At 32.9% G+C, this 26,265-nt stretch overlaps 3 protein-coding genes across 3 annotated transcripts; all 3 read right to left on the bottom strand.

Annotated features, from left to right (window-relative positions):
- Window positions 1-491: 491 nt before the first annotated feature.
- LOC121321227 (olfactory receptor 51E1-like) lies at window positions 492-2,360 on the bottom strand. The gene is made up of 3 exons (XM_041260126.1): window positions 2,347-2,360; window positions 1,400-1,488; window positions 492-1,306 (listed from the first exon to the last, which is right to left on the bottom strand). Exons 1-3 carry the CDS (start codon window positions 2,358-2,360, stop codon window positions 492-494), a joined length of 918 nt encoding a protein of 305 aa, XP_041116060.1.
- A 189-nt stretch (window positions 2,361-2,549) lies between these two features.
- Window positions 2,550-9,789, bottom strand: LOC121321226 (olfactory receptor 51E1-like). The gene is made up of 3 exons (XM_041260124.1): window positions 9,772-9,789; window positions 8,803-9,394; window positions 2,550-2,779 (listed from the first exon to the last, which is right to left on the bottom strand). Exons 1-3 carry the CDS (start codon window positions 9,787-9,789, stop codon window positions 2,586-2,588), a joined length of 804 nt encoding a protein of 267 aa, XP_041116058.1. The 3' UTR covers window positions 2,550-2,585.
- A 15,497-nt stretch (window positions 9,790-25,286) lies between these two features.
- On the bottom strand, window positions 25,287-26,249 carry LOC121321225 (olfactory receptor 10A3-like). Its single transcript, XM_041260123.1, has one exon. The coding sequence runs from the start codon at window positions 26,247-26,249 to the stop codon at window positions 25,287-25,289; it is 963 nt and encodes a 320-aa protein (XP_041116057.1).
- Between the last annotated feature and the right edge of the window lie 16 nt (window positions 26,250-26,265).

The raw sequence follows: 26,265 nt of genomic DNA, 5'->3' as shown, positions 1-26,265 counted from the left end.
CACATGCACATTGCACAGTAAACAAGTAAAAATACACTAGTTGCTTAAAAACTATTAACTTCATTAAATTATTTCTAGTCATGTTCTGTATGAAAAGCATTTCCCTTAATTATGAAACCATGAAGTGTTACCCAGTTGCATTATCTTTAGTCTCCTTTGGGTAATGAACATACAAAAATATGATTGGTATAAATGCCTCCAGTAGGTTCTCTGCTTATCTTGAGGAAGAAGTCTGTCGAAAGATACTACGGCATGCTATCTTTTAATCAATTAAGGTAAAAGGAGTTCACCCATGCTGAGTTCTTGTCTTATTCCCTCTATATGTAAATGATTGTGCTCATTTGCATTGATATGCCAACATCACCAGTGTGTAACCCTGAGGGCACTTTAAAGCAGAGTGCAGGATCAGCTTTGCTTAAATATACAGCAGCATCATACCACATAGCATACGTTTGCATTGTCAGAGTTTTTTATTGTTAAAATAAATGGAGCTAGTGCCTGGTTGCATTTGGAATTGTTACTTTTGGACCAATTTGTTTTCCTCTAAATGTTTTAACAACTCTTTTACGGATCTCAGGCAGAATCAGGCAATAAATAATGGGATTCAAAAGAGGAGGGACAATTAGAAGTTCCAGTGATGTGATTGTGCGTACAATGTTTGACACATTCTTAGGGTTTAATCGGCTTTGAACCGTTTCTGATAACACAGTAGCATAAAAGCTGATTAATGATATTAAATGTGGAAGACAGGTTTGCAAAGCTTTCCTGTTGTGTTCTTTGGAGCTGTTATGGCATACTATAAGTATTTTAATGTAAGAGTATACAATAAAAGAAAAGAGTGGAATAAATGACGCATATACCAAAAATCCCAAAATATTATTAACAGTCGTGTCTACACAAGATAGCTTCATAACATCCCAGTTGTGACAATACAATTTATTAATCTGGTTTCCACACAAAGGAACTGACACTGAAAAGATGAGTGCAAAAGACACCATAACAACAGGATAGATCCACACTGCAAGTAATAATTTGTACAGTTTTGTACATGTCATGACAGTGTTGTATTTTAATGGCAAGTATATTGCTACATACCTGTCATAGGCCATAGCTGTTAGAATTGTCATTTCACCCATAAGATATGTATACATAACACATATTTGAGTGTAACAAAATTCATAAGAAATGATTTGGGTGTCTGAAAGAAGATGATACAGAAATGAAGGATAGAAGCTAACAGTTCCTAAGAGGGCATTAATAAATAAATTACAGAGGCAGATGTACATTGGCTCATGGAGGCTTTTCTCTAGTATTATTAATAAAATAAAACATGAATTAACACTGACTATAAAAAGATACCCTATTAGAGTGATAGCAAAATATATATATTTGTTGTTACCCATATCTCCAAATGCTGTAAGTGTAAACGATGAAACATGGGATGCGTTTTCCATTGTTACTCCAGGAGATCCCAGTTTGCATTCATACCTAGGAACAAAAAATATAAAGCTATAGTTATGAAAAATGTATAATTTAGAGCTGAGTAAATGATCAGCATGTATTAGAAATGTATTTTTCTATATAGTTATATTGGAGTTCACTTGTAATATCTCTGCAGTATTGAATGTATGTGTTTGGATAATGTTTCACATTTTTAATAATTCAGATTGGAAACTAACCCCTAAAGGTCCGTTCATCCAGCATAAAATGCTCCACGAGACTTTTCACTTTTAATTGTGAGAATACCATTTTAATCATCCCACCGAGGGGGCTGAATAGTAATTGTGCAATTCTATAGTTACTTTAAAAATAGTATTAAGTTAGAAGTTTGGGGTAGAAAGGTTAGGTTTAGGTTTGAGTGTTGATACTCCAATAAGTGTGGATGTTCCTGGAGCATTTCCCTCCAGACAAACCTGAAAACATGCTTATTATTCAACTCATGAAAACTAGACTTGGGAAAAGTAAATAAATTCTGAGCTCCCCCCTTTATACTATAAGTGAGCAGTTAAAAAAAACAAAAAACAAACACATACACTTTTTTTTATTCCATTTTAACAATATTTATCGTTAATACCTACTTTTTTTTCTCTTCTGACTCATTTATACATCGAATACATGAAAACATGTATCTGTACTGGACTGTATTTATATACATAGCATAACATATGCACTAAGTTGTATTTAAGTCGTATTGCAGTACTCTAGATACTCTAGGTGCAGCCTCACCAGTGTCTCCTTTCAGGTTTACAATTTAGGTGAAAAGGTGCACCAGGCTGAATTAACTTATGTGACTCTATGAATTTCTTCAGTCAATTGCAAATGAGATAACCCTGTGAGATCACGTACCATAGGAAACACATTTTTCTTTCTATTTTTCTTTACACACACACACACACACACACACACACACACATATATATATATATATATATATATATATATATATATATATATATATATATATATATATATATATATATATATATATATATTATTATTATTATTATTATTATGTATAGAAAACAACATAACGCTTTGATGTGTTACAAATGTAAGACGATAGTAGCAACTACATCTGGAATCTATTAAGTTTGTATTACTTTGTTTCTGCTGCACATTTTTGTAACTTTGTTCCAGATCTTCTGAAGGTTTAAACCATAAATGACAGGATTGAAAACAGGGGGGACGATTAGAAATTCCACTGACAGGAGATTGTGTAAAGCCTGTGGCATATCACTTGAACCGTATCTACTGTACATGAAATCAAAAAGCACAGCAATGAAGTATGGGGTGCCACGTGAAAAAAAAAAAAAAAAGCGTTAATATTTTAACATGTATTTTTTTCCCAGATTTAGCTTAAATCTTGTATTTTTTCCCAGATTTATAAATGTTGTGAAAATAAATATTTTTTAAATGTGTACATTCAAATATAATTTATAAATCTTAAAATATTTAGCAACTTTTCAACATTTAAATGCTAAATCTTTATTTTAAAAATAAATATATATTTTCCAATTAAATATTTATTTTGAGAATCAAGATTTAGCTCTTCACAGATAAATCTGATAAATTTGATTGGCTCTTGTAATGCTGAAATTTGCATATTTCCCAGTTAGCATTAGAAGAGCTAATCAAATCACGGTAAATATTCACCTAAATGTTAAAGCTTTTTTTTAGATTTAGCGGGCCAGTTAAATATTCAGCTAAATGTTAAATCTATTTAAGAGATTTAACATGTAGTTAAATATTTAACGTCACAAAATCCAGATTTATTTGTGAACAGCTAAATCTTGATTGTCAAAATATATATTGAATAACAAAACATATATTTATTTTTAAAATAAAGATTTAGCATTTAAATGTTGAAAAGTTGCTAAATATTTTAAGATTTATAAATTATATCTGAATGTACAAATTTAAAAAATGTATTTATTTATTTTCACAACATTTATAAATCTGGGGAAAAAATACAAGATTTAAGTTAAATCTGGGAAAAAAGACATTTTAAAATATTAACGATTTTTTTTTTTTTTTTTTACACGTGGCCCCCCATAATGAAGTAGTTGATCAAACATGTACTTCTATCTTCACTAGATCCTCCGTACACTCTTGTACAATTAATATACATATTCTAACATATCCATACACACTGTTAACAATAGTCCCTACACAAGATCATTTTACAATTCACCAGATATCACAATATAGTTTTTCAATGTGGGCGCGACATTACTACCAACACATACTGTAAACATCAGTATAGAAAAATACAAGAAAACAGCAGTTAAAATCTATTTCATATCTACAGAAAGAAAAAGACAAAGGGATTGACAATTCATTTATAATCTCACTTTGAGGAAATCATTCCTAACACAAAAAAAGCAATACAAAATGACAGATGTGTGCAGTTAAACAATAACAGAATAACCTGACTATCCATTTACCTGACTTTGAAGACCTTTCTGTGGAGATGCCAGCAGACAGCAGAGCAGGTGTGTAGTGGTGTCAGGCACAGCTTTGCTGGGCTTTATATACGTCTCATTACAGGTTGGTTTATTCTTAGTTACTAATATCCAGGGAGTCTTTGATACTGTTTTTCTTCCTTGAGGACATTATGATGACATCACCAACCATATCAGCCTTCCTTGTGGACTGTTATTTTGTATAATTATTTTTGAGCAGGAGACAGATTGTAGTTAAACCAAAAATGCTTAGTCAAAACAATTCCTCCCCCCTGTGCAAAACACGCATGGCCTTATTCAGCCTCCTCCCCCCTTGAACAAGCATCTGGGTTGTTCATACCCCTCTTGATGAGCTGAGGTTAAAATCTCCTTTTCAACATCTGCATAGTGGTAAAGACGCTTGCTTTTGGTGTGCTGGCTCTCTTAGTGCTCAGGATCAAGGTGATTACACATTACTTGAACAATGGTTTTAAACAAGGGATCAGTCAATTGTGATGGGGCAGGTTCTTAATGTACCCAGTTCTGATGAGATCATTTAGAGCAGAAATATAACAAATAGAAAACTTTATAAGACTATACATGAATAGATAAATCACTTTTACAAATTCAATATTAGAATGATATTGAAAAATAAAATGGAAAATCCACACGTTGAAATCTAAACCCCTTAAGAGGCAGACCTGATGGAAATCGGTGTGTATCAACATTACAAAGACTTGGAGACGCCTAGAGCGCATGTCATGGTACACGCCTGGCTTTCTTCAAACAAGGGATGGATGATTGTGTCTTTATATTTTGTTATGTATGCAGGTTCACATTGGATTATTCATTTATTGATTTTGTTAATGAAAAATAAATATATTTATATATATATATATATATATATATATATATATATATATATATATATATATATATATATATAGATATAGATATAGATATAGATATTTAAGTACTATACTTATGTAGAGTGCTCCCTATCTATTTCGCGATCTGGCTTGCAAATAGAAACAATCAAAGCATTGAAACAGTGAATTAGTGAATGGTCCTTATACAGTAAAATATAACATATAATTTACTGGCAATATGGAATAACCGTGAATTAACCAAATTAATAATTGAATCTTGAAAAATAGAGGAAGCAATGTATATGTTTTCCCCTCTTCAATATTTGTGAAAAGCATTAATTGTATAACTCCTGCTTGTTTATTTTCTTCAAAAAAATCTCTTTATTAGCTTAAAATATGAACCTGTCATGTTTTAAACTAATAATGAGATATTTTTGAAGAAAATACAAGAGCAGGTGTTATACAATTGATCCTTTTGAAGCAAAATAACGAGAGTGCGGCAACCATAAATGTTTCTGCGGAAACTCTTTTGGTAAGCCATAAACTGAAAGTTTGGCTGAAAGAATTTTGAACTTTTGCATTGCCATAGAGACTTTACTTTCACTATATATAATTATCTTATACTGGTCAGCACATCGTTAATGTCAAGAATTTAAGTGTACAAATGATCTTTGTGTGTGTGTGTAAGTATATATATATATATATATATATGATATATATATATATATATATATATATATATATATATATATATATATATATGAATACCATTTATTAAATTAATATGTATGTATCATGCTCCATATTTTTTTCACTATGTCACTTGCAAATAGAAAAAATCAAAACATTAAAATGGTGAATTAGTGAATGGCCCTTATACAGTAAAATATAGTATATTTACAGTTTACTGGCAACATGGACTAACGGTGAATTAACCAAATTAGTGGATTTTTTCATCTAGAAAAATAGATGAATCACTGTATGTGTTTTCCCCTCTAACAAGATAGTTAATATTGTTCAGTCCAATTAGGTTTTAATATCTAACGAACAAAATACATAGTCTTCTTTTAAATGCACTTTTATTTCTCAAACACATTTTTATAATACAATACAGAAAACAGGAATGGAAAGCTGGTGTAGTTTTCTCTTTCTCCAAGCTGCAGTTGTTCATGCAGAGCAGACTTGAAGTAGATCGTCTTCTGCTCATAAACGAGTGCATCAGATGCTAGTTCAGTGCAGAGCAGCTCTGGTGTGTTTCATACATTTGACACTGTCTCTTCACCTCTGGCTGAACGTCTGCATTTCTAGACAGACCCACTATGTAGGTGCAGTTTCAGAAGGTATGTGCATATGAAAGAATAATAATTTGTATTTCAATTTACACACAATTTATGGTAGAGACAAAATACCTTTCTTTCACTTTTCTATTTCTTCTGACACACCAAGAATAACCTTCCAAACATAGGAATTGAACATGTTATATCTGTGAACCTGACAACCTTTTTAAAGGCTGCAGATTTCCATGTGTGGAGAATATTGAAGTGAAAAATAATAACCCTTTTTGATGTCTCTAAGTGATTTATACCTGTCATAAACAATTGAAATCACCAAATGTAAAACTTTTAATACATCACACGCACATTGCACAGTAAATAAGTAAAATATACTTGTTGCTTAAAAATATTAACTTAATTAAATGTTTTCTGGTCAGCTTCTGATTGAAAAGCATTTCCCTTAATTATGAAAACATGAAGTGTTACCCAATTGCATTATCTTTAGTCTCCTTTGGATAATGAGCATACAAAAATATGATTGGTATAAATGCCTCCAGTGGGGTCCCTGCTTATCTTGATGAAGAAGTCTGTTGAAAGATTCTACGGTATGGTGTCTTTTAATCAGTTAAGTTAAAAGGAGTTCATCCATGCTGACTTCTTGTCTTATTCCCTCTATATGTAAATGATTGTCCTTATTTGTATTGATATGCCAATGTCACCACTGTGTAACCCTGAGGGCACTTTAAAGCAGAGTGCAGGATCAGCTTTGCTTAAATACAGTGGCTTGCGAAAGTATTGACCCCCCCTTGGCAATTTTCCTATTTTGTTGCCTTACAACCTGGAATTAAAATTGATTTTTTGGGGGTTTGTATCATTTGATTTACACAACATGCCTACCACTTTGAAGATGCAAAACATTTTTTATTGTGAAACAAACAAGAAATAAGACAAAAAAACAGAAAACTTGAGCATGCATAAGTATTCACCCCCCCAAAGTCAATACTTTGTAGAGCCACCTTTTGCAGCAATTACAGCTGCAGTCTCTTGGGGTATGTATCTATAAGCTTGGCACATCTAGCCACTGGGATTTTTGCCCATTCTTCAAAGCAAAACTGCTCCAGCTCCTTCAAGTTGGATGGGTTCCGCTGGTGTACAGCAATCTTTAAGTCATACCACAGATTCTCAATTGGATTTGTCTGGGCTTTGACTAGGCCATTCCAAGACATTTAAATGTTTCCCCTTAAACCACTCAAGTGTTGCTTTAGCAGTATGCTTAGGGTCATTGTCCTGCTGGAAGGTGAACCTCCGTCCCAGTCTCAAATCTCCGGAAGACTGAAACAGGTTTCCCTCAAGAATTTCCCTGTATTTAGCGCCATCCATCATTCCTTCAATTCTGACCAGATTCCCAGTCCCTGCCGATGAAAAACATCCCCACAGCATGATGCTGCCACCACCATGCTTCACTGTGGGGATGGTGTTCTCGGGGTGATGAGAGGTGTTGGGTTTGCGCCAGACATAGTGTTTTCCTTGATGGCCAAAAAGCTCAATTTTAGTCTCATCTGACCAGAGTACCTTCTTCCATATGTTTGGGGAGTCTCCCACATGCCTTTTGGCGAACACCAAACGTGTTTGCTTATTTTTTTCTTTAAGCAATGGCTTTTTTCTGGCCACTCTTCTGTAAAGCCCAGCTCTGTGGAGTGTACAGCTTAAAGTGGTCCTATGGACAGATACTCCAATCTCCGCTGTGGAGCTTTGCAGCTCCTTCAGGGTTCTCTTTGGTCTCTTTGTTGGCTCTCTGATTAATGCCCTCCTTGCCTGGTCTGTGAGTTCTGGTGGGCGGCCCTCTTTGCCAGGTTTGTTGTGGTGCCATATTCTTTCCATTTTTTAATAATGGCTTTAATGGTGCTTCGTGGGATGTTCAAAGTTTTGGATATTTTTTTATAACCCAACCCTGATCTGTACTTCTCCACAACTTTGTCCCTGACCTGTTTGGAGAGCTCCTTGGTCTTCATGGTGCCGCTTGCTTGGTGGTGCCCCTTGCTTAGTGGTGTTGCAGACTCTGGGGCCTTTCAGAACAGGTGTATATATACTGAGATCATGTGACAGATCATGTGACACTTAGATTGCACACAGGTGGACTTTATTTAACTAATTATGTGACTTCTGAAGGTAATTGGTTGCACCAGATCTTATTTAGAGGCTTAATAGCAAAGGGGGTGAATACATATGCATGCACCACTTTTCCGTTATTTATTTTTTAGAATTTTTTGAAACAAGTTATTTTTTTCATTTCACTTCACCAATTTGGACTATTTTGTGCATGTCCATTACATGAAATCCAAATAAAAATCCAATTTAATTCCAGGTTGTAAGGCAACAAAATAGGAAAAATGCCAAGGGGGGTCAATACTTTCGCAAGCCACTGTATACAGCAGCATATTACAACATGGCAGACATCTGCGTTGCCAGAGTTTTTTTATTGTTAAAATAAAGGGAGCTAGTGCCTGGTTTCATTTGGAATTGTTACTTTTGGCGCAATTTGTTTTCCTCTAAATGTTTTAACAACTCTTTTACGGATCTCAGGCAGAATCAGGCAATAAATAATGGGATTCAAAAGAGGAGGAACAATTAGAAGTTCCAGTGATGTGATTGTGCGTACAATGTTTGACACATTCTTAGGGTTTACTCGGCTTTGAACCATATCTGACAACACAGTAACATAAAAGCTGATTAATGAAATTAAATGTGGAAGACAGGTTTGCAAAGCTTTCCTGTTGTGCTCTTTGGCGCTCTTACGGCATACTGTAAGTATTTTAATGTAAGAGTATACAATAAAAGAAAAGAGTGGAATAAATGAAGCATATACCAAAAATCCATAAATATTATTAGCAGTCGTGTCTACACAAGATAGCTTCATAACATCCCAGTTGTGACAATACAATTTATTAATCTGGTTTCCACATAAAGGAACTGACACAGAAAAGATGAGTGCAAAAGACACCATCACAACAGGATAGATCCAGGCTGCAAATAATAACTTGTACAGTTTTGTACATGTCATGACAGTGTTGTATTTTAATGGGAAGTATATTGCTACATACCTGTCATAGGCCATAACTGTTAGAAATGTCATTTCACCCATGACATATGTATACATAACACACATTTGAGTGTAACAAAATCCATAAGAAATGACTTGGGTGTCTGAAAGAAGATGATACAGAAATGAAGGATAGAAGCTAGCAGATCCTAAGAGGGCATTCATAAATAAATTACAGAGGCAGATGTACATTGGTTCATGGAGGCTTTTCTGTAGTATTATTAATAAAATAAAACATGAATTAACACTGATTATAAAAAGATACCCTATTAGAGTGATAGCAAAATATATATATTTGTTGTTACCCATATCTCCAAATGCTGTAAGTGCAAATGATGAAACATGGGATGCGTTTTCCATTGTTAATCCGGGAGATCCCAGTTTTCATTTATACCTAGGAACACAAAATATAAAGTTAATAGTTATGAAAAAATATTTAATTTGAGGCTGAGTAAATGATCAGAATGTTTTAGAAATGTATTTTTCTATATAATTATATGGGTATGCACTTGTAATAACTCTGCAGTAATGAATGTATGCGTTTGGATAATCTTTCACATTTTTAATAATTCAGATTGGAAACTAACCTCTAAAGGTCCGTTCATCCAGCATAAAATGCTCCACGAGACTTTTCACTTCTAATTGTGAGAATATCATTTTAATCGACCCACAGAGGGGCCTGAATAGTAATTGTGCAATTCTATAGTTATTTTAAAAATACTTTTAAGTTAGAAGTTTGGGGTAGAAAGGTTAGGTTTAGGTTTGAGTGTTGATACTCCAGTAAGTGTGGATGTTCCTGGAGCATTTCCCTCCAGACAAACCGAAAACATGCTTATTATTCAACTCATGAAAACTAGACTTGGGAAACTTAAGTGAATACTGAGCTCCCCCTTTATACCATAAGGAAGCAGTTAAAAAAAAAAAAAAAAAAAAAAAAAAAAACATGTTTTTATTCCATTTTAACAATATATACAGTTAATACTTACGTTTTTCTCTAATGGCACATTTATACACCTATACTGTATTTATATACATAACTAACATGTGCAAGAAATTATATTTAAGCCGTATTGCAATAGTATAGATACTCTAGGTGCAGCCTCACCGGTGCTTCCTTTCAGGTTTACAGTTCAGGTGAAAAAGTACATCAGGCTTAATTAACTTACGTGATTCATTGAATTTCTTCAGTCAGTTGCAGATGAGATAACCTTGTATGAGCACGTATTTTAGGAAACTACTCAGTTTTCTTTCTATTTTGCTTTGCAATTAAATGTGCTTTGAAATTTATATATATATATATATATATATATATATATATATATATATATATATATATATATATATATATATATATATATATATATATATATACCAGTATATAACACATTATTATTATTATTATTATTATTATTAGATAGGTATAGAAAAAAATATAATGCTTTGATATCTTACAAATGTAAGACGATAGTCGCAACTACATTTGGAATCTATTAAGTGTGAATTACTTTGTTTCTGTTGCACATTCTTAAATCATTCTTAAATCATGTATTTTTTCCCAGATTTGTAAATATTGTGAAAATAAATATATTTTTAAATGTGTGCATTCAAATATAACTTATAAATCTTAAAATATTTAGCAACTTTTCAACATTTAAATGCTAAATCTTTATTTTAAAAATAAATATATATTTTCTCATTAAATATTTATTTTGAGAATGAAGATTTAGCTCTTCAGAAATATATCTGATATTTGATTGGCTCTTATAATGCTGAAATTTTCATATTTCCCGATTAGCATTAGAATATCCAATCAAATCATGTTAAATATTCAGCTAAAATGTTAAATCTAGTTAAGAGAGTTAACAAGTAGTTAAATACTGTATTTGGCTAAATGTAAAGCATTTTTTAGATTTAAGATTTAGTTAAATATTTAAGTTCACAAAATCCAGATTTATTTGTGAACAGAAAAACTAAATTTATATTAAAAAGAAAGAGATTTAGAATTTAAAACTTTGAAAAGTTGCTAAATATTTTAAGATTTATAAATTATATATGAATGTACAAAATTAAAAAATGTATTTATTTATTTTCACAGCATTTATAAATCTTAGGATAAAATACAAGATTTAAGGTAAATCCTGGAAAAAAGACATTTTAAAATATTAAAGCTTTTTTTTTTTTTTTTTCACACATAACACCCCATAATGAAGTAGTTGATCAAACATGTACTTCTTTCTTCACTAGATCCTCCGTAGACTCTTGTACAATTAATATACATATTCTAACATATCCATACACACTGTTAACAATAGTCCCTACACAGGATCATTTTACAATTGACCAGATATCACAATATAGTTTTTCTATGTGCAGTTAAAATCTATTTCATATCTACAGAAAATAAAAGACAAAGGGATTGACAATTCATTTATAATCTCATTTTCCATTTACCTGACTTTGAAGACCTTTCTGTGGAGATGCCAGCAGACAGCAGAGCAGGTGTGTAGTGGCGTCAGGCACAGCTTTGCTGGGCTTTATATACTTCTCATTACAGGTTGGTTTATTCTTAGTCACTAATATCCAGGGAGGCTTTGATACTCTTTTTCTTCCTTGAGGACATTATGATGACATCACCAACCATATCAGCCTTCCTTGTGGACTGTTATTTTGTATTATTATTTTTGAGGCAGGAGACAGATTGTAGTTAAACCAAAAATGGATAGTCTAAACAATTACTCCCCCTTGTGCAAAACACACATGGCCTTATTCAGTCTCCTGCCCCCTTGAACAAGCATCTGGGTTGTTCATACCCCTCTTGATGAGCTGAGGTTAAAATCTCCTTTTCAACACCTGCGTAGTGTTAAGGATGCTTGCTTTTGGTGTGAAGTGTTTTTACTTCTTTATTGTGCAATCTATGTGTAGAGTACAAGCGAGGTTTACATCTGGAGCTCTCAGTTTATTGCAATGGGGCAGGTTCTTCATGTACCCAGTTCTGATGAGATCATTTAGAGCAGAAATATAACAAATAGAAAACTTTATAAGACTATACATGAATAGATAAATCACTTGTACAAATTCAATGTTAGAATAATATAGACAAATAAAATAGAAAATCCACATGTTGAAATCTAAACCCCTTAAGGTGCAGACCTGATGGAAATCGGTGTGTATCAACATTACAAAGACTTGGAGATGCCTAGAGAGCACATCATGGTACACACCTGGCTTTCTGCAAACAAGGGATGGATGATAGTATCTTTATATTTTGTTATGTATGCAAGTTCTCATTGGATTATTGATTTATTGATTTTGTTAATGAAAAATAACAGTTAATATATATTTTTAAAATACTATAAAATACTATATTTTTGTATAGTGCTCCCTATTTATTTCGCTATCTGACATGCATATAGAAAAAAATCAAAGGTCAGGGTTCTTGATCACAAAGTAGACTTATTGTCTTCAAAGCCACCAACACCAGTAGACTCAGTTCTACTTACCTTTGGGATAGATGTGGAAAAGATGTACTGCCTGTATAAATATTGATTTACCCCTTGCAAATTCATTTTCAGCCCAGTGTAGTAAATGTCCTATCTTATGTGTGTATAATGCATCAGTTTCTGACACTGTATATGATTTTGTTTTTTGCAAAAAATAAGTTGTTCAGGCTACCACCACCCTACAGCCCCTGTTGATTTGTAGAATCGATTCCAGAGAGACGACATGTAATTCAGAGTCAGTATGCCTCCATCTGCATATATATATATATATATATATATATATATATATATATATATATATATATATATATATATATATAATAATAATTTAAAATAAAAACAACTATATTTATGTATCGTGCTCCCTATTTATTTCGCTATCTGGTTTCTTGAAAAATAGAGGAAGCAATGTATATGTTTTTCCCTCTTCAACATTTGTGAAAAGCATTAATTTTAAAACTCCTGCTTGTTTATTTTCTTCAAAAAAATCTCTGTATTAGTTTAAAACATGACTATAAAAACAAACCTGTCATGTTTTAAACTAATAAAGAGATTTTTTTGGGAAAATAAACAAGCAAGAGTTTATCAAATGTCCTTTAAGAATCTTCGTTTTATTGCTCTACGAGAGTCAGCATCTATCAATATCTCTATAGAAACTCATTTGGTAAGCCATCTAAACGGAAGATTTGACTTTGAAAGAATTTTAAAACTTGAAAACGCCATAGTATTTACCTGAAATGAAAGTATATATATTACATTATACTGATCAGAACCTCGTTAATGTCAATCATTGTAGTACACATCATGTGTTTATGAATATATATATATATATATATATATATATATATATATATATATATAAATATGAATACAATTTATTAAATTAAATATTTATATATCATGCTCCCTATTTATTTCGCTATCTCATTGGCAAATAGAGAAAATCAAAACATTTAAACGGTGACTAAGTGATAGGCCCTTACTATATAGTTAAATATAGTATAGTTACAGATTACTGCCAACGTGGACTAACTGTGAATTAACCAAATTGGTGGATTTTTTCATTTAGAAAAATAGATGTAGCACTGTATGTGTTTTCCCCTCTAATAAGATAGTTAATACTGTTCAGTGGATCCAATTAGATTTTAATATCTAATGAAAAAAATACGTAGTCTTCTTTTTAATGCACTTTTATTTTTCAAAAACATTTTTACAATACAATACAGAAAGCAGAAACGGAAAGCTGGTGTAGTTTTCTTTTTCTCCAAGCTGCAGTTATTCATGCAGAGCAGACCTGAAGCAGATCGACTTCTGCTCATAAACGAGTGCATCAGATGCTAGTTCAGTGCAGAGCAGCTCTGGTGTGTTTGATGCATTTGACACTGTCTCTTCACCTCTGGCTGAACGTCTGCCTTTCTAGACAGACACACTATGCAGGTGCAATTTCAGAAGGTATGTGCATATGAAAGAATAATAATTTGTATTTCAATTTATACACAATTTATGGTAAAGACAAAATACCTTTCTTTCACTTTTCATTTTCTTCTGACAACCAAGAATAACCTTCCAAACATACTATTTGAATATGTTGTATCTGTGAGTCTGAAAACCTTTTTAAAGGCTGCAGATTTTCATGTGTGGAGCTTCACTAGCTTTTTTTAATAACAAGCCATTAGCCTAATATTGAATTAAAAAACAATAACCCTTTTTGTTGTCTTTTCAATTGTTTTTTGCCTGTCATAAACAATTGAAATCATCAAATGTAAAACTTTTAATACATCGCATGCACATTGCACAGTAAATAAGTAAAAAATACACTTGGGGCTTAAAAACTACTAACTTTATTAAATGATTTCTGGTCATGTTCTAAATGAAAAGCATTTCCCTTAATTATGAAAACATGAAGTGTTACCCAATTGCATTTTCTTCAATCTGCTTTGGATAATGAACATAAAAAAATATGATTGGTATAAATGCTCCAGCGGGAGTCCCTGCTTGTCTTGAAGAAGTCTGTCGAAAGATTCAACGGTATGGTGTCTTTTAATCAACTAAGGTAACAGGAGTTCATCCATGCTGAGTTCTTGTCTTATTCCCTCTATATGTAAATGATTGTCCTTATTTGTATTGATATGCCAACGTCACCACTGTGTAACCCTGAGGGCACTTTAAAGCAGAGTGCAGGATCAGCTTTGCTTAAATATACAGCAGCATCATGCCACATAGCAAACGTTTGCATTGTCAGAGTTTTTTATTGTTAAAATAAATGGAGCTAGTGCCTGGTTGCATTTGGAATTGTTACTTTTGGACCAATTTGTTTTCCTCTAAATGTATTAACAACTCTTTTACGGATCTCAGGCAGAATCAGGCAATAAATAATGGGATTCAAAAGAGGAGGAACAATTAAAAGTTCCAGTGATGTGATTGTGCGTACAATGTTTGATACATTCTTAGGGTTTAATCGGCTTAGAATAATTTCTGATAACACAGTAGCATAAAAGCTGATTAATGAAATTAAATGTGGAAGACAGGTTTGCAAAGCTTTCCTGTTGTGTTCTTTGGAGCTTTTATGGCATACTATAAGTATTTTAATGTAAGAGTATACAGTAAAAGAAAAGAGTGGAATAAATGAAGCATATATCAAAAATCCAATAATATTAATAACAGTCGTGTCTACACAAGATAGCTTCATAACATCCCAGTTGTGACAATACAATTTATTAATCTGGTTTCCACATAAAGGAACTGACACAGAAAAGATGAATGCAAATGACACCATAACAACAGGATAGATCCAGACTGCAAGTAATAATCTGTACAGTTTTGTACATGACATGACAGTGTTGTATTTTAATGGCAAGTATATTGCTACATACCTGTCATAGGCCATAGCTGTTAGAATTGTCATTTCACCCATGATATATGTATACATAACACATATTTGAGTGTAACAAAATCCATAAGAAATGACTTGGGTGTCTGAAAGAAGATGATACAGAAATGAAGGATAGAAGCTAGCAGTTCCTAAGAGGGCATTCATAAATAAATTACAGAGGCAGATGTACATTGGCTCATGGAGGCTTTTCTGTAGTATTATTAATAAAATAAAACATGAATTTACACTAATTAGAAAAAGATACCCTATTAGAGTGACAGCAAAATATACATATTTATTGTTACCCATATCTCCAAATGCTATAAGTGTAAACGATGAAACATGGGATGAGTTTTCCATTGTTTTTCAGGAAGATTCCAATTTTCATTTATACCTAGGAACAAAAAATATAAAGTTAATAGTTATGAAAAATATTTAATTTTGAGCTGAGTAAGTGATCAGCATGTATTAGAAATGTATTTTTCTCTATAGTTATATGGGACTGCACTTGTAATAACTCTGCAGTAATGAATGTATGCGTTTGGATAACGTTTCACATTTTTAATAATTGGAAACTAACCCCTAAAGCTCCATTCATCCAGCATAAAATGCTCCACGAGACTTTTCACTTTTAATTGTGAGAATACCATTTTAATCATCCCACCAATAGTAATTATGCAATATGATAGTTACTTTAAAAATAGTATTAAGTTAGAAGTTTGGCGTAGAAAGATTAAGTTTAGGTTTGAGTGTTGATATCCAATACGTGTGCATATTCCTGGAGCACTTCCCTCCAGACAAACCTGAAAACATGCTTATTAAACCGTGTAACATTTTTTTTTTTTTTTTTTGTTCCTGGGTAGTAAGTGTTATTTCCTAATTGCTTATGCCTCAAAAGTATAGAAAATAGGTATTATTCCCCACAAACTTTGCTTTTGTGACCAGGACAGTGATATTTCAAAATATCACTATTTCCAATGGGAAAACGACAAATGTGTGTCTTTTCGTTCACATAAAGTCAGAAAAAAACAACATATGAATCCAAATTAACATGTATTTATACTAAAGTAATACAAAAATAACTACAAAAGATTTAGAAGTGAGTAGTTTTTCGAGATTTACGATTATACTGTATTTACAGTATAATCGTAAATCTCGAAAAACAACAATATGTACAGTTAAAACCTACTTTTTTTTCGCTAATGGCACATTTATACAATGAATACATCAATACATGTATATGTACTGTACTGTATTTATATACATAGCATAACATATGCATTCAATTGTATTTAAATCGTATTGCATTACTCTAGGTATTCTAGGTGCAGCCTCACCAGTGTCTCCTTTCAGGTTTACAATTCAGGTGAAAAGGTGCATCAGGCTGAATTCAATTATGTAACTCTATGAATTTCTTCAGTCAATTGCAGATGAGATAACCCTGTATAAGCACATATCTTAGAAAACTACTCAATTTTTTTTCTATTTTGTTTTGCAATTAATATACACACATACACACACAATTATTATTATTATTATTATTATTATTATTATTATTATTATTATTATTATTATTATTATTATTATTATTATGTGTAGAAAACAACATAATGCTTTAATGTCTTACAAATGTAGACGATAGTAGCAACTCCATTTGGAATCTATTAAGTGTGAATTACTTTGTTTCTGCTGCACATTCTTGTGACTTTGTTTCGGATCTTTTGAAGGTTTAAACCATAAATGACAGGATTGAAAACAGGGGGGACGATTAGAAATTCCACTGACAGGAGATTGTGTAAAGCCTGTGGCATATCACTTGAACCGTATCTACTGTACATGAAATAGAAAAACACAGCAATGAAGTATGTGGTGCCATGTGAAAAAAAAAAAAAAAAAACTAATATTTTAATATCTTTTCTCCAGATTTAACTTAAATCTTGTATTTTTTTCTCTTTTAGAAATGTTTTGAAAATAAATTAATATTTTTAAATGTGTACATTCAAATATAATTTATGAATCTTAACATATTTAACAACTTTTCAACATATAAGTGCTAAATCTTTTTTTTTTTAAATAAATATATATTTTGTGGTTACATATTTAGTTTGAGAATCAAGATTTAGCTTTTCACAAATAAATCTGATAAATTGGATTGGCTCTTGTAATGCTGAAATTCGCATATTTCCCTGATTAGCATTAGAAGAGCCAATCAAATCATGTTAAATATTCAGCTAAAATGTTAAATCTAGTTAAGAGATTTAACATGTAGTTAAATATTTAGCTAAATGTAAAACATTTTAAGATTTAGTTAAATATTTAAATTCAAAAAATCCATATTTATTTGCGAAATCTTGATCCTCAACATATATATTGAATAAGAAAAGAAATAATTTTTTTTTTTTTAAAATAGCAATTAACTGTTGAAAAGTTGCTCAATATTTTAAGATTTATAAATTATATTTGAATGTACACATTTAAAAAATATTAATTTATTTTCACAACATGTATAAATCTGAAAAAATACAAGATTTACGTTAAATCTGGGAAAAAATACATTTAAAATATTCACTTTTTTATTTTACACATGGCCCCATATAATGAAGTAGTTGATCAAACATGTACTTCTTTCTTCACTAGATCCTCCGTACACTCTTGTACAATTAATATACATATTCTAACATATCCATACACACTGTTAACAATAGTCCCTACACAGGATACTTTTACAATTGACCAGTTATATAGTTTTTCAATGTGGGTGCGACATTACTACCAAAACGTAATGTAAACATCATTATAGAAAAATACAAGGAAACAGCATTTAAAATCTATTTCATACCTACAGAAAATAAAAGACAAAGGGATTGACAATTCATTTATAATCTCACTTTGAGGAAATCATTCCTAACACAAAAAAGCAATACAAAATGACAGATGTGTGCAGTTAAACAATAACAGAATAACCTGACTATCCATTTACCTGACTTTGAAGACCTTTCTGTGGAGATGCCAGCAGACAGCAGAGCAGGTGTGTAGTGGCGTCAGGCACAGCTTTGCTGGGCTTTATATACGTCTCATTACAGGTTGGTTTATTCTTAGTTATTAATATCCAGGGAGTCTTTGATACTGTCTGTTTTCCTTGAGGACATTATGATGACATCACCAACGATATCAGCCTTCCTTGTGGACTGTTATTTTGCATAATTATTTTTGAGCAGGAGACAGATTGTAGTTAAACCAAAACTGGTTAGTCAAAACAATTCCTCCCCCTTGTGCAAAATACACATGGCCTTATTCAGCCTCCTCCCCCCATGAACAAGCATCTGGGTTGTTCATACCCCTGTTGATGAGCTGAGGTTAAAATCATCTTTTCAAAACCTGTACAGTGTTAAGGACGCTTGCTTTTGGTGTGCTGGCTCTCTCAGTACTCAGGATCAAGGTGATTACACATTACTTGAACAATGGTTTTAAACAAGGGATCAGTTTAAAATGCTGTTGTGTATTTTTACTACTTTATTGTGAAATCTATCTGTAGAGTACTAGCAAGGTTTACATCTAGAGATCTCAGTTTATTGCAATGGGGCAGGCTCTTAACATATTCAGTTCTGATGAGATCATTTAGAGCAGAAATATAACAAATAGAAACTTCATAAGACTATACATAAATAGATAAATCACTTTTACAAATTCAATATTAGAATAATATAGAAAAATAAAATGGAAAATCCACACGTTGAAATCTAAACCCCTTAAGAGGCAGACCTGATGGATATCAATGTGTATCAACATTACAAAGGCTTGCAGACGCCTAGAGAGCATGTCATAGTACACGCCTGGCTTTCTGCAAACAAGGGATGGATGATTGTATCATTATATTTTGTTATGTATGCAAGTTCTTATTTAATTATTGATTTTGTTAATGAAAATAACAGTTCATATATATATATATATATATATATATATATATATATATATATATATATATATATATATATATATATATATATATATATATATATATATATATATATATATATATATATATATATATATATATATATATACAGTGCTCCCTATTTATTTTGCTATTTGACTTGCATATAGAAAAAAATCAAGGGCCAGGTTTCTTGATCACAAAGTAGACTGGGCCTTGACTTACTGTCTTCAAAGCAGTGCCACCAACACCAGTAGACTCAGCCCTACTTACCTTTGGGATAGATGTGGAAAAGATGTGCTACCTCTATGAATATTTATTTACCCGTTGCAAATTCATTTTCAGCCAAGTGTAGAAAATGTCCTATCTTATGTGTGTATAATACTTTAGTTTCTGACACAGTATATGATTTTTTTTTTTTTACAAAAAATAAGTTGTTCAGGCTACCACTGCCGTGCAGCCCCTGTTGATTTGTTGAATCAATGGCAGAGAGAAGACATATAATTCAGAGGTGTTATATATATATATATATATATATATATATATATATATATATATATATATATATATATATATATATATATATATATATATATATATATATATATACACACACACACACACACACACACACACAGAGTGGAAGCAACAGCGTGGGAGAAGTACAGGCATGGAAAAGTACAGAGCAGTTTAGAAGCAGTAAGGAGAAATTACATCTTTAATTGCTTTAATCAGAAAACACAGGACATTCGGGAAACACTGCAACTCAAAGTCAAACAGCCACGTATGTTTTTCTAATAACAAACAAGCTGAAACTCGGAGCAGCTGATTCAAATTCAGCGCCGTTCTGAGACACGGGAAGGGGAGGAGCCAACAGCACAGCAGAACAATGCAGCTATAAACGAGGCAGTCTTCCCAGCGACAGCGAGTGGAAGTGACAGCGTGGGAGAAGTACAGGCATGGTAAAGTGCAGAGCAGATTAGAAGCAGTTTGAAAGCAGGTTGACGGCTGCAGAAAAAACTAAAATTAAAAAAAAAAAAAAAAAAACTATCAACATGGTCTTCAAGCCAGTAATCTGTGACACCTGCATGATGTGAGAAATCCGAGAAAACCAGGCAGAGCTAAACCAAGTGTGTGTAAAGTGTCGAGTGATCCAGGACTTGCATAAACTAGTAACTATGCTAGAAATGAAGCTGGAAGAAATGAGACAGCAACAGGATCTTGAGGAACTGGCACACCCACAATTCATGGAAGTCTGCACCACCCCTAACAGAATGAAATCCACCAGGGAGATAGAAGGTCAGAACAGTTGGGTTCAGGTAGGCAGAAGCAGGGAAAAAAGAAACTTCATCAAACACAACCACCAGAAATCAAAACAACCAACAAATTTGAGTCACCAACAACAAGAGAACGAAAGCAACAACATCCAGGACCCTATTGACAGTGGTGACCAGACAGCAAAAAGAAGGGAGGTCATGATTGTTGGGATCTCCATATTGAGAAACACAGCAAGTTCAATTCGCAGTTTGGACCCCCTCACTACAACAGTGTGCTGCCTTCCGGGAGCCTCTGTCAAGCACATCACTGAGAACGTGGACAGGCTCCTAAAACAAACAGGAGATGACCTGGTAGTAGTCGTGAACATCGGTACAAACAACATTGGAAGAGACAGACCAAAATCCCTGGAAAACAAATTCAGACAGCTAGGAAGGAAATTAAAAGAGAAGACCAAAACTGTGGTATTTTCTGGTATACTACCGGCATCTTGCAAAGGACCATATGGACAGCTGGAAATAATTAATCTAAACGCATGGCTGAAGACATGGTGCACACGGGAAGGCTTCACCTATCTTGATCATTGGACCACATTCTACAACGAGGACTATCTGTACAGACGGGACGGACTGCACTTAAATAAAAAGGGAACCAGTCTACTTGGAGACAAGATCCTCGAGCAGGTTCAGAAGCATTTAAACTAGAAAGGAAAGGGGGAAAAATCAACAAAAAAACAAGAGGGAGACCGCATCAAAACAAGGACTCAGGTAAGACAACCATTACATGTATTAATCTAAATGCTAGACGTATCAGAAACAAAATTTTAGAATTTAAAGCTACTGCACTAACAAGTAACTATGACTTGATAGGTGTTACAGAAACTTGGTTGTCTGAGAATGATGGGGACGAATATAATATTTGTGGGTATACACTGTATAGGAAAGACAGGCAGGACAGAAGAGGAGGAGGGGTAGCGCTATACGTAAGAAACAGTCTTGAAGCCCAGGTGTTAAACCTGGACAAAGAAAATAAAGCTGAATCAATATGGGTCAGAATAACGGACACAGATTCAAAGGGCATAATAATAGAAGCATGCTATAGACCACCAGATTCAGATGATGAGCAAAATAATCTGTTATACAATGACATTAGAAATGCAAATGTAATACCGATCCACAAAAAGGGAAACAAAACTGAACCAGGTAACTACAGAACAGTAAGCCTTCTATTATATGCAAACTTATGGAAACTATAATAAGATCCAAAATGGAAAATTACCTGTATGGTAACAGGGTCCTGGGAGACAGTCAACATGGTTTTAGGAAAGGGAGATCGTGTCTAACTAACTTGCTTCATTTTTTTGAGGATGCAACATCAATAATGGATAATTGCAAAGCATATGACATGGTTTTAGATTTCTGGAAAGCTTTTGACAAAGTCCCGCACAAAAGATTAATTCTCAAACTGAAAGCAGTAGGGATTAAAGGAAACACATGTACATGGATTAGGGAGTGGTTAACATGTAGAAAACAGAAAGTACTGATTAGAGGAGAAACCTCAGAATGGAGTGTGGTAACCAGTGGAGTACCACAGAGATCAGTATTAGGTCCGATGCTGTTCCTAATCTACATTAATGATTTAGATTCTGGTATAGTAAGCAAACTTGTTAAATTTGCAGACAACACAAAAATAGGAGGAGTTGTAAATACTGTTGCAGCAGCAAAGGTCATTCAAAATGATCTGGACAAGATTCAGAACTGGGCAGACACATGGCAAATGACATTTAATAGAGAAAAGTGCTGTACTGCACGCAGGCAGTAAAAATGTGCATTATAAATATTATATGGGAGATACTGAAATTGGAGAAGGAATCTATGAAAAAGACTTAGGTGTTTTTGTTGACTCAGAAATGTCTTCATCTAGACAATGTGGGGAAACTATAAAAAAGGCCAACAAGATGCTCGGATACATCGTGAAAAGTGTTGAATTTAAATCAAGGGAAGTAATGTTAAAACTGTACAATGCATTAGTAAGACCTCATCTTGAATATTGTGTTCAGTTCTGGTCACCTCGCTATAAAAAAGATATTGCTGCTCTAGAAAGAGTGCAAAGAAGAGCTACCAGAATTATTCTGGGTTTAAAAGGCATGTCATATGCAGACAGGGTAAAATAATTGAATCTGTTAAGTTTTGAACAAAGAAGACTACGAGACCTAATTCAAGCATTCAAAATTCTAAAAAGTATTGACAATGTCGACCCAAGGGACTTTTTCGACCTGAAAAAAGAAACAAGGACCAGGGATCACAAATGGAGATTAGACAAAGGAGCATTCAGAATAGAAAATAGGAGGCACTTTTTCACACAGATAATAGTGAGGGTCTGGAATCAACTCCCCAGTAATGTTGTTGAAGCTGACACCCTGGGATCCTTCAAGAAGCTACTGATGAGATACTGTCTTCAAAGCAGTGCCACAAAGACCAGTAGACTCAGCTCTACTTACCTTTGGGATAGATGTGGAAAAGATGTACTGCCTCTATAAATATTGATTTACCCCTTGCAAATTAATTTTCAGCCCAGTGTAGTAAATGTATGATATGAATACGTATTACATTTAAAAAAAAAAAAAAACTATATTTATGTATCGTGCTCCCTATTTATTTTGTGATCTGGCTTGCAAATAGAAAAAATCAAAGCATTGAAACAGTGAATTAGTGAATGGTCCTTATACATTAAAATATAGCATATAATTTACTGGCAATATGGACTAACCGTGAATTAATCAAATTAATAATTGAACCTTGAAAAATAGAAGGAGCAATGTATATGTTTTCCCCTCTTCAACATTTGTGAAAAGCATTAATTGTGTAACTCCTGCTAGTTTATTTTCTTCAAAAAAATCTCTGTATTAGTTTAAAACATGACTATGAAAACAAACCTATCATGTTTTAAACTAATAAAGAGATTTTTTTTCAAGAAAATAAACGAGAAGGAGTTATACAATTGATTCTTTTGAAGCAAAACAACAAGGGTGCGACCATAAATGTCTATATGGAAACACTTTTGGTAAGCCATCAAAACTGAAAGTTTGTTTGAAAGAATTTTGAACTTTTGCATTGCCGTATTTTCACTATATATAATTACATTATACGGGTCAGCACCTCGTTAATGACTTTTTTTGTGTATATATATATATATATATAATACATTTAATATTTATGTATCATGGTCCATATTTATTTCGCTATCTCACTTGCAATTAGATCAAATCAAAACATTAAAACAGTGAATTAGTGAATGGTCCTTATACAGTAAAATAGAAAAATAGATGAAGCACTGTATGTGTTTTCCCCTCTAACATTTGTGAAAATAAGATAAGTCAATGCTGTTCAGAGGATCGCATTAGGTTTTAATATCTAACGAAAAAAATACGTAGTCTTCTTTTTAATGCACTTTTATTTTTCAAACACATTTTTATAATACAGAAAACAGAAATGGAAAGCTGGTGTAGTTTTCGCTTTCTCCAAGCTGCAGTTGTTCATGCAGAGCAGACTTGAAGTAGATCGTCTTCTGCTCATAAACGAGTGCATCAGATGCTAGTTCAGTGCAGAGCAGCTCTGGTGTGTTTGTTGCATTTGACACTGTCTCTTCACCTCTGGCTGAACGTCTGCCTTTCTAGACAGACACACTATGCAGGTGCAATTTCAGAAGGTATGTGCATATGAAAGAATAATAATCTGTATTTCAATTTACACACAGTTTATGGTAGAGACAAAATACCTTTCTTTCATTTTTCTTTTTCTTCCGACACACACCAAGAATAACCTTCCAAACATAGGATTTGAACATGTTAAATATGTGACTCTGACAACCTTTTTAAAGGCTGCAGATTTCCATGTGTGGAGCTTCAACAGCTTTTTGTAATAACAAGCCATTAGCCTAATATTGAATTAAAAAATAATAACCCTTTTTGTTATCTCTTCAATTGTTTTATACCACTCATAAACAACTGAAATCATCAAATATAAAACTTTTAATACATCACATGCACAGTGCACGCACAGTAAATAAGTAAAAATACACTTAGGGCTTAAAAACTATTAACTTCATTATATGATTTATAGTCATGTTCTGTATGAAAAGCATTTCCCTTAATTATGAAAACATGAAGTGTTACCCAATTGCATTATCTTTAGTCTCCTTTGGATAATGAACATAAAAAATATGATTGGTATAAATGCCTCCAGTAGGGTCCCTGCTTATCTTGAGGAAGAAGTCTGTCGAAAGATACTATGGTATGGTGTCTTTTAATCAATTAAGGTAAAAGGAATTCATCCATGCTGAGTTCTTGTCTTATTCCCTCTATATGTAAATGATTGTGCTCATTTGCATTGATATGCCAACGTCACCTGAGGGCACTTTAAAGCAGATTGCAGGATCAGCTTTGCTTAAATATACAGCAGCATCATGCCACATAGCATATGTTTGCGTTGTCAGAGTTTTTTATTGTTAAAATAAATGGAGCTAGTGCCTGGTTGCATTTGGAATTGTTATTTTTGGACCAATGTGTTTTCTTCTAAATGTTTTAACAACTCTTTTACGGATCTCAGGCAGAATCAGGCAATAAATAATGGGATTCAAAAGAGGAGGGACAATTAGAAGTTCCAGTGATGTGATTGTGCGTACAATGTTTGACAGGTTCTTAGGGTTTAATCGGCTTTGAACCGTTTCTGATAACGCAGTAGCATAAAAGCTGATTAATGAAATTAAATGTGGAAGACAGGTTTGCAAAGCTTTCCTGTTGTGTTCTTTGGAGCTGTTATGGCATACTATAAGTATTTTAATGTAAGAGTATACAATAAAAGAAAAGAGTGGAATAAATGAAGCATACACCAAAAATCCCAAAATATTATTAACAGTCGTGTCTACACAAGATAACTTCATAACATCCCAGTTGTGACAATACAATTTATTAATCTGGTTTCCACATAAAGGAACTGACAGAGAAAAGATGAGTCTAAAGGACACCATAACAACAGGATAGATCCAGACTGCAAGTAATAATCTGTACAGTTTTGTACATGTCATGACAGTGTTGTATTTTAATGGCAAGTATATTGCTACATACCTGTCGTAGGCCATAGCTGTTAGAATTGTCATTTCACCCATGATATATGTATACATAACACACATTTGAGTGTAACAAAATCCATAAGAAATGACTTGGGTGTCTGAAAGAAGATGGTACAGAAATGAAGGGTAGAAGCTAGCAGTTCCTAAGAGGGCATTAATAAATAAATTACAGAGGCAGATGTACATTGGCTCATGGAGGCTTTTCTCTAGTATTATTAGTAAAATAAAACATGAATTTACACTGACCATAAAAAGATACCCTATTAGAGTGACAGCAAAATATACATATTTGTTGTTACCCATATCTCCAAATGCTATAAGTGTAAACGATGAAACATGGGATGCGTTTTCCATTGCTAATCCGGGAGAT

The sequence above is a fragment of the Polyodon spathula genome, chromosome 9 (assembly GCF_017654505.1).
Source record: "Polyodon spathula isolate WHYD16114869_AA chromosome 9, ASM1765450v1, whole genome shotgun sequence".
NCBI lineage: Eukaryota > Metazoa > Chordata > Actinopteri > Acipenseriformes > Polyodontidae > Polyodon > Polyodon spathula.
This window is presented reverse-complemented; position numbering and strand designations above follow the sequence as displayed.

Coding starts and splice junctions, on each gene's coding strand:
- LOC121321225 (XM_041260123.1), bottom strand. CDS start 26,249: ATGGAAAACGCATCCCATGTTTCATCGTTTACACTTATAGCATTTGGA.
- LOC121321226 (XM_041260124.1), bottom strand. Junction 2,780..8,802: donor TTCATTAATCAGCTTTTATG/TTACTGTGTTGT, acceptor CCCCATACTTCA/TTGCTGTGCTTTTTGATTTC.
- LOC121321227 (XM_041260126.1), bottom strand. Junction 1,307..1,399: donor TACAGCATTTGGAGATATGG/GTAACAACAAAT, acceptor TAATAATACTAG/AGAAAAGCCTCCATGAGCCA.